This window comes from Motacilla alba, chromosome 11 (genome assembly GCF_015832195.1).
Source record: "Motacilla alba alba isolate MOTALB_02 chromosome 11, Motacilla_alba_V1.0_pri, whole genome shotgun sequence".
NCBI classification, from domain to species: domain Eukaryota; kingdom Metazoa; phylum Chordata; class Aves; order Passeriformes; family Motacillidae; genus Motacilla; species Motacilla alba.
In genome coordinates, this window is record NC_052026.1 from 14,856,035 (window position 1) to 14,865,535 (window position 9,501).

General features: G+C 46.6%; 1 protein-coding gene across 1 annotated transcript; it reads left to right on the plus strand.

Moving 5' to 3' along the window:
* Positions 1–3,232: 3,232 nt before the first annotated feature.
* GINS3 (GINS complex subunit 3) lies at positions 3,233–9,501 on the plus strand. The gene is made up of 3 exons (XM_038148463.1): positions 3,233–3,475; positions 3,983–4,216; positions 6,673–9,501. Exons 1-3 carry the CDS (start codon positions 3,302–3,304, stop codon positions 6,901–6,903), a joined length of 639 nt encoding a protein of 212 aa, XP_038004391.1. The 5' UTR covers positions 3,233–3,301; the 3' UTR covers positions 6,904–9,501.

Genomic DNA, 9,501 nt, shown 5'->3' on the forward strand with positions numbered 1-9,501 from the left:
GGTTAGACAGTAAAACTCTGGCTCAGATGTCTCATCTAGGGATGCTAAGGCAGCATCTCTGCTGGATTACACATGCAAATAAGAAAAGCAAATCATTCTGTAATCCTCTCTACCTCAGAGGGGAAAAAGATTCAAGATTAACCTTAATTTGTGCTGTAGTTTAGTCCAATACATAGAGACTGATGATTCCTCTCCCACTTTGACCTTAAAAAGTGGGGTAGGGAGAGGCCACAGGGAGAGAGGTGCTTCCTTCTCTCACCAGCATCCTGCAGCTCTTTCAGCTGGCTTACTTCGTGGATTTGATGCTATTTAGATTAGCCAGGGTGGCTCCTCAGCTGCCTCTGTCATCACCCCCCATGCAGATGCTGACGTGACAGAGCTCAGCAGCTCTGCAGCACACACAGACACGGGCTGCTCTGACCAAAGGCCCGGGAGGAAGCAGCTAACAACCCAGCTTCCCCAAATTTATCTGGTATTAAATTGGCTGAATTCTGTGGTATTCAAGATTTTAGTAGAACTTGAAACAGATGTAAAAAGCTCGATTTCTAAGATTTTACTCCTTCCTGTACTTTGCAATCCTCTAATTTACCTACTGTACCTTCAAGTGATTTGGGTTTTATTCATCACAGCTCAACCTTAATTCTGTAACACTTTTCTCTGTCATTACTCAGTTTTTGGCATATATCAGTTATGACACAGGACATTCCTTTTCCTTCAGGAAGGCCTTGAAATCATATTTATGAAAATATAATTGCTGGGCTCGTAATGCATATTTTTACACTAAGATTCACACACAAGTGTTCAAGAATAAGAACCTGCCTGGTGTCTTTCTCTGGATGAGAAGGGGTGACATAATTTTGTCTATCAAACTCATTATTATTTAAAATTCTCACAAAAGAACCATTCTTCAACTGCTTTTACAGTGAGTGTAAACGTCTTTCCCTCTGTGTTCCTTCAGCTTTACCCAGTACTTTGGGCTTTCTGCACCTCGGTGCTTATTTCTGTATCACACACTGGAGGCTGAGGCATCTCAGGACACAGGGAAATTGTGCTTTTCTTTCTTCTTTTTCCAGATGTCTTAGCTGTGCAGCCTGGAAAAAGCATATTCCATTTGCATCATTCTCTCTTCTCACTCACAAAGTGCACGCTTTCATATTTAGCAGAGATTTGTTTCCTAAACCTCATTAAACAGGGAATACTTTTACTAATCCAATTCAGCAAATTATAATTTTATCAGAACTGTCCCTTAGAAAGAGCTTTCAGAAATTGCTCTGCAACTCATCTGGAAAATGCGCACAGATAGGAGGATTTATTTTCCAAACTGAGACACTTAATCTGTCATTAAAACAAAACAAAAAACCACCAACAAAAAAACCCAAACAAAACCAATAAAGGACAATAGTTAGTGTTGCTAAAATTAATATAATGTCTATTTTCTATGCTACAGAAAGAAATCCAGCATCTTAAAAGAAATGACCTTTACATGAAATCTCTCTTTTTGGGGCATGCATTGCCCTGTCAGTATTTCATGTACCTGGCACTGGAATCAGCAGTGTGTGGGTGTCACACTGACAGACACACACGGGTTCATTTCTTCTGCTCACACAGCTCACAACATCTCACCCTCTTTGTTGGCTGGATTTTTATAGCACAGGCTGCTGTGGGACCCAGGGGACGGGGAAGTGATGGAAGCACATCCTCCTGAGCTCTCAGCCCACACTGTCTGTGCTTTATTTTTTCTCAGTGTGAAATAAAACAGCACAAGATTTAATATACTGGTTCAGATTTTATTATTTTGCATGGGTCTGACTTTGATGAAGATGTTGAAGTACCAACATGCTAATTAATGATGACAAAACAGTAACAAATCATGGTGGATCCAGCCTGAGCAAACAGCAGCAGGAAGACTGCTGAGGTCGTAAGAATTAACAGATGATTAAAGATGCATTGGGCTACGCCTTAGTCATGGACTGAAAATGTCATTAAAAAAAGTCATCAAACCCTCTATAAATAACTCCATGATTATTTCTCAGGGAAATTGTCAGCTGTTGCAAAACTGCTCAATTGTTTATTTTCCTTCCTCAGCAGAACAAAGACTGAAATATTGACTAGATTATTTAAATGTTATTTTATAGACCACTGTCTACAGAAAAAGTAATGTTTTCAGCATATACAGCTCAGGGAATAGGAGGAAAATTTTAATCTGATGAAAACTGAATTACTTTCAATGTAATGAAACAACAAAACAATGAGCAAAAACCCCACAAGGTCAGGTTCTAAAATGAAGTAAAACACTGATCAAAATGGGGGATAACCACTTCTTTTATCCTTATACAACCAAACCCAGAATTTAGCACAGGGTATTTGATTCTGCCACCAAAACATGACTTGATTCTTTGAATTACAGCATTAAAATAAATTACTTTGGGCTGTAGCCTCCCGTTGAAACCCAGAGCTCATTTGCACTGCCTTCTGCCTGCTCAGCACAGGCTCATCCATCGGCCTGACCATGCGCTCTGCAGGGCGAGCCGCGTCCTCAGCTGCCAGGGAGGAACGGGGGCAGAGCCGGGCACACGGGCAGCATTCCCTGGCTCCCCACAAACCGCCCGGGGGTGCGGATGGAGGTGATGGAGCCGCAGGGAGACGCCGCTGCCTTTGGAACCGCGTTCTGAGGGGCAGGCCCAGCGCCGCGGGGCTCAGGGGGACAGGACGGGACAGCCGTGCCCGGCCCAAGCAGAGATCCCTGGAGTGCTCTGCGCAGGGGAGGCCTGCAGAGCCCATCCCGTTCCAGCCCCTGCCATGGCAGGGACACCTGCCGCTGTCCCCGGCTGCTCCACAGCCCGTCCGACCCGGCCCTGGACACCGGCAGGGATGGAGCACCCACAGCTGCTCTGGGCAGCCTGTGCCAGGGCCTCGCCACCCGCACAGCGAGGAATTCCCCGCAAACCGCAATCGCGGTGTGAGTCCGTCCTGATACAGCTCCGAGACTCCTCTTTAACGCGCCTCGGGCTGCGGTGCGGGGGGACGGACGGCACCGGCTGCGGAGCCCCGGCGCTGGGGCAGCCGCGGTGCCGATGCCTGTGTCGATGCCGTCCCGCTCCCCATCCCAGTCCTGGTCCCAATCCCCAATCCCCGGTCCCGATCCCCGATCCCCGACCCCGCTCTCGATCCCTTTCCCGCTCTCGATCCCTTTCCCGCTCCCGGTCCCGGTCCTCCCTCAGCGGCGCGGGGCGGGCCCGGCGCAGGCGCGGTGCCGGTGGCGGGCGGTGCCTCACGGGCTGGCGGGAGCCGCGGCCCGGCCATGGCCGAGGCGTATTTCCCCGTGGGCCCCGGGCTGGGCATGGAGGAGAATTTCCTCTCGCTGGACGATATCCTGATGTCGCAGGAGAAGCTGCCGGGCCGCGCCGAGAGCGCGCTGCCGCGCTTGGCCGTGTTGATGGGGCAGGGCGCCGGCAGCGCCGAGTCCGTCCCGGAGGTAACGGGGAGGGGACACGGGACACGGGAGTGCCGCTCTCGGGAGGGGACACGGGAATGTCGCTCTCGGGAGGGGACGGGGCGCGGGGGGCTCTGCTCCGGGGCCGCCGCCTCGCCCGCCCCTCCTGTCGCTCCTCCCAGGCCCGGCCGCCCTCTCTCCGTGGTCACTGCAAGGATGCTCTCCGCTACTTTCCCTAAAGTTATTTTGCTTTTATTATATACGCGTTGCCTGGGTTTTTTTTTCCTGCTTCTTTTTTGCTTGCAGTTTCATCAGCTGACAATTTTTAAACCATAGAGCGTCAATAGGAAGTCCCCTTTCTGAGTCTTGCGGTAATAAGGCCTCCAAACTGTGTCTGGTTTATGCTGCAGTCACAAAAGACTGTTCTGAAAACAAAATTGACTTTTTTAGTGCTGGATCTTCATTAATAAAGTTCACTCTATGCCTTTGGGGTTGCCTCAGGTGTACTTTCATGGCAAGGATAACTTTTGGCTTCTCTGGTTCCTCCAGGGATCAAAGCTGGAAATCCCCCTGTGGCTTGCTAAAGGGCTGCATGACAGCAAAAGGAGAATCATCTCTGTGGAACTGCCAAAGATTTACAAGGAAGCCTGGAGGACGGTGTTCAGTGCTGATGCCAATGTGGTTGATCTGCATAAAATGGGGCCCTACTACTATGGATTTGGCTCACAGCTCCTGAATTTTGAGAATCCAGAGAATCCTGAGATAGCTCAGACTATCCTGCAGGCAAGTATCTGAATCAGGTCTTGAAACTTAGATTTGCATTTTTCTGTCTTCATTTTGTTCCCAGCTGCTTAGCAGTCTTCAGGAAAAATATCCTGGTTTAATCCAGATGACTTCTGGATTGAATATGGATGTCCCTCTTGGCAGCTGCACAAGCTGGGGCTGGAAGTCTCTACTGTGTGTAATTTTAGCTTGGTGTTTCCACACTGTAAAGATGGTATTTCATAAAATCCTGTAAAACAGGACTAGAGGAGATGTAGGATTATTTAACTTCACCTGTCTTTAAATGCCTCTAATGCTGAGACCTCACACTGCTCTGAGCAATCTCTTTCAGTACCTTGCCAGCCTCACCTTAGGAGGTTTGCTCCAATGTCTGAACCAAAGCTCCTTCAAGCAATACAACCTCTGTTCTGTTTATCTCATACAAAGTAAATGCTGAGGACAAATTACTCTGTTCCTTCCTGCAGCAGTCCCAGTTCATTTGATGTTTCTCTATGGGTCATGCTCCCTAACCTCTGACTGCCCTCATTGTGCACTGCTGGTGCCTCTCCAGTGGATCTGCATCCACCACACCGTGCCCTGAGCAGCAGTGCAGTCTCATGCTCAGGACTTGCACTGCTGAAAACAAAAGGATTACTTTGTGAGTTTTGTGTGGCTGTGATGCTCTTGGCTCATCCTGGTGCAGCAGCTGGTTTGTCACGATGCGGTCACACGGATCCGTGTTTGGTTTGCAGTCCACAGTGAGATGGTACAGGTTGCATCTGTGAACAAATAATGTCCTGGCTCTGTACTATTTCTGCCTTAATGTAAAACCTTCAGTTAGTCCTGTGTGAATGACAGCCTTTTGTTTTCACACTACCTTTCTAATTAGTCAGGATTCTTATGAATTACAGTTCTGCTCCCCGACTTGCCTGTAGTCATCCCTTCTCCTTCTCCTGCATGTTGCATGCTGACTTAATAAGCACAGCTTCTATTCCTTTAGTAAGCTCATTAATTAACATCTCAGGCAGTGGCTGGTTCCACAGAGACCCCAGTGGAACTCCACTCAGTGTGTTCTTCCCTCCTGGCAGGAGCTGTGGATGATTGCTGTCTCTCCTGACCATCTTTGGGTGGTCTGGTTACATTTTCCAACAGTGCCCCGTGACAGATACCCCTCTGCTGCTCTCCCTGCCTGTGCAAGGCCTGGCACCCTGCCCTAGCAGGAAACCAGGCTGGGCTCTGGGAATTTGTTCTTGGCAAGTCCATGGTGGCTGTGATTCTTTTATTATCTTGCAGAAGTTTTCTGTATTGCTTCTTTGTTCCAGTATGCTTCCAGGAATTGATGCTGATGGATTTATAATTCCCTGGCTCTTCCCTTCTCCCTCTCCACCTCCCCTTTCTCTTTTAAAAGATAGATGTCATCTTTTTCTGTTTCCAGACTTCAGTCTTCTTGAGCTTTTAAACATAACCACTAACAGCTCTGAGATCTCTTCAGCCAGGTCTCTAAGTGGGCTGGGATGGTTTTTATTGCATTTTCTTTTCCTTTCTCTGTGCTTTACATTAAGGCTGATGCAGAGAGGCTTTAAAGTGCTGCTGCTTTCTTGGAGCTGTCCACTGAACATGTGCTTTGTGCATTGAGGAGGCGCCCACGCCTTTCCTTGTCTTTTCTTTTTCTGCTAATGGACATCTGAGGGAAAAAAGCCACAGTAGAATTCATTACTTATTGACAGAAAAATCAAAACATGCCAGGTTTGATTTCTCTTTTTAAAAGCAAACAAAGGGGGAGTTGTGCTGAGTTAAAAACCTATAAATTTATCGTTATTTAACCTATTACTTTATCCTGTAAGTTCTGACAATTCTAAAATCAACTTCTGAAATAACAAAGCACAGTTTCCAAAGAGTTCTGACCCTTTTTTTTCTCCAGTTCCCAAAAGCAAAGATAGGAAAATAAAATGCCTTAAATATGTCTTGTTGCTTAGCTTTTTAAAATGCTATTTATAGGTTGCAGATTGGTTTGGTTTTTCACCTTTTTCATGGTTAAGTGTTTTTCTAGCATACTGAATGCTTTTGAGCAGAGTTTGGCTTAGCTTCCAGGACATTCACAACTTGCAGCTTGTACGTTCCTGCAGCAGTGGCTGTGGCATGAGATTCGTTCCTCCTGCTCTAAAGCAATGATTGCTTGAGAAGTGAGACAGCATAGATCATAACTCTGTTGTATCCTGGGGTCTCCTCAAGCCTGTTGGGAGGAAGCAGCCAAAATCCAATTCTGTGTTTGCTTCCCATTTGATGTCTCAGCTCAGGCATGAAGTGGTTTTGTGTTTGCAGCCAAGCTTAACAAGTGCTGTGCTGGTTGCAGACCCTTGGCTTGTTGTGAACAGCAGCCTAAACCTTTGGCTTTTCAGTTTTGAACGCTCAGGCCTCCAGGTCTGGGCTGGGGTGGCTCTGTGTTAGCTGTCAGTGACTGTGTTTGTTCCCTTCAGACGTTCGTTGCCCGTTTCCGCCGCATCATGGACTCCTCTCAGAACGCCTACAACGAGGACACGTCTGCGCTGGTGGCGCGCCTCGATGAGCTGGAACGGGCTCTCTTTCAAGTGGGCCAGAAGGGGCTGAATGACTTCCAGTGCTGGGAAAAGGGACAGGCTTCTCAAATCACAGCTTCCAGTCTGGTGCAGAACTATGGGAAAAGAAAGCTCACAGAAGTGGATGGTTAAAAGTCTGAAGAACGTGAAGTTACAGTGGGGAATACAGATTTACAGCCTGCTGTAGAAGAGAAAAATCAATCAATTTAGGGAAGGACAAGCTCCCTGTCCATTAATGGGCATTCTGCTCTGTAGCAGCTTTGGATAAAACTCATGAAAATTTTAAAGGCAGAGGGCAAGGGTATAAAAACCAGATGACACCACTGAACAGCCTTACAGCTTACTCATAGCACTCCTGAGGAGTTGCAGCTCAAGTGTTTGCTAGGCGGCTGAAAGGCTATGAGAGGATTTTCTAAAAGGGTAATAAATACTAATTATTGCTCCAAATTGATATTTACAATATCAGATCTGGACAGAAATGTAATTTATGTATTTCATCTTGTCCTTCCCATCCCAACCTCCTGGAAACAACTGTTGATTCTTTGAACAGCTGTTTCCAGGTTCCCTGTTCTTTAGAGAGCCCCAGTAATGTGGAAAAAATGTGGTACAGCATTAATTTTTTTTTCATTTCTTACACACTGAGGTGGAACAGGTGCTCTTTGGGAGGCAGGAATGTTTTTCTTTGCTGACTCCTGTACACGGTACCAGTGCCCTGGAGAGAAATACCTCCTCAAACCCACACAGCAAGTGGCTGCACAGGTCTCGTGCTGCCTTGTCCTCTCTCTCCCTTTTTGGCCCTTGTGACCTTGGTGCTGTGCAGTAAAGAGTGTTCTTGTTTAATGCCTGTGGCTTTTGTGCTGGATTTGTCTCTGTGATGGGTGTTCTAGAGAGGAGGAAGCAGAAGGCAGCTAAGAGTAAAGTCTGGACCAGATCAAAAGCAGAAACTTCAATGGAAGCTCTGCCCCATTATCAACCTTTGAGATACTTGCTCCTCCGTGAGAAATTTGTCTGATTTCTAAATTTGGTTAGTAGAAGGGACAGAGCAAATGAACTGAGTTTCCTTCCTTCTGATCCTTCCAAATGAATCTAGCAATATGATCCTGGTAAATGTCATCCTTGCCAGTAGGAGTGACTGGATTTGGGACTTGCTAAACAGCAAAGTGATTATCATCCCATGTGGATGCCCTTAAACCTAGATCATCTCATGTCCCATTGGACTGGAGACAGGCGATGTGGTTATCTCTGTAGGGCTTAGTTCGTGCAGTCATCAGGATGGTTGTCCTCTGGGAGCAGTATTAGACACCTTACAGGTGATTCTGTGCCTCTGTAGAAGGAGAACCTAAGCAGAGGAGCTGGATCCGGGTGCTGCTGAGCACTTCCTCTTCTGTGGGAAGCTTATTTCACCTCCCTGGGTGGTGACAGCAAGATCCAAGTCTCAGAGCAGCTGTTACTGGACTTGCAGATGCACCTGGATATTGGATGCTTCAGACAAGACCTCAAACACAAAGGGCCATTCCTTGTCCAGAGACGTTGAAGCTCAGCCTGTGGAGGTGGTCAGAGGGGACAGTGTTGTGCCTTCACAGCTGTCTCGGTGCCTCCCCCTCAGCTGCACAGGGCCAGCTGCCCTGCCACAGGAGACCAGCTGGAAACTTGCCTGACAGAGTATTTGAAGTATGTGCAGGATGAAATGCTGCTGCACTTAATGACTTAATGGCACATAATGGCTCATGCATTTGGCAGTTGTCCATTTCTGGATTTTTATCTTGAATAAATGTTTCTAAAGGCAATGCTCATAATGTGAAAAGTCTGTTGTTAATTGCACCACAGCAGAAAAGTCAAATGGGAAAGTCCAGGTCTCTACACAAGTGTGGCCATGATAGATAATCCCTCTGTTCTTACAGATAATGTGGTCAGGAGCTAACTTGTGCAGTTGTACCAATGTAGAAATAGTTCCTGTCTGACCTAGCCCAGGTGGGGTCTGGCAGCTTGTACAGGTTGTGGCAGAGACCCTGCCAACCAATCAATAAGCTATTGCTGTAATGAATTGCATTTTTAGGAACATAAGATGGGTAGAGATGACTCTGTGTTGCCTCAGCTTTGTTGTAGTGGTGGTGGGAGGTGGGAATTGGCTGTCTATCCAGATCCTGCTGCTCCAGGCACTGTGGCAAACACTTTGTGTACCATGGCAGAGCTGTGATCAATGCTGCAAGGGGAGCAAGTTGAAGTCCATCTGTGACAAGAAGCATCTTTCAATTGGAAATACTCTTTTATTGAGATGTTGGCCTTGGGATGTTTATAACCAAAATCATGAGTTTCATCAGTTTCTGGACTGGTTTTGGTGGCTATCCAAGCTAATTTTCCTGCATTTGTAAGAACATTTTTCTTTACTGCTGGATGCAAATCCAAGCAGAAGGTTGCTTGCTTGCCAACATTTTGTGCAACAGCCTTCAGAGTAGGGAGAAGAAAAAAGCCTGAAGTAGTCTTCAATGTCATTGGCTTTTTGTAAGAAGGCAATGCCACTTCTAGTAACCATGAGTTAAGGACCCTTAAAAATCTGATCCTGCAATTTTAAATTACAGTATTGCTTAGTTTTTTTCTGTCCAGAAGAGTGCTCTTTACTTTTTGTGAGCACAGCTGTCCTTTTCCGTGGCACTGCAGCAAGCTTTAAGTTAGAGAAGTTTGAACTTGTGTGTTTTCAGAATGGCACAATAAATCTTCACTACAGAACTA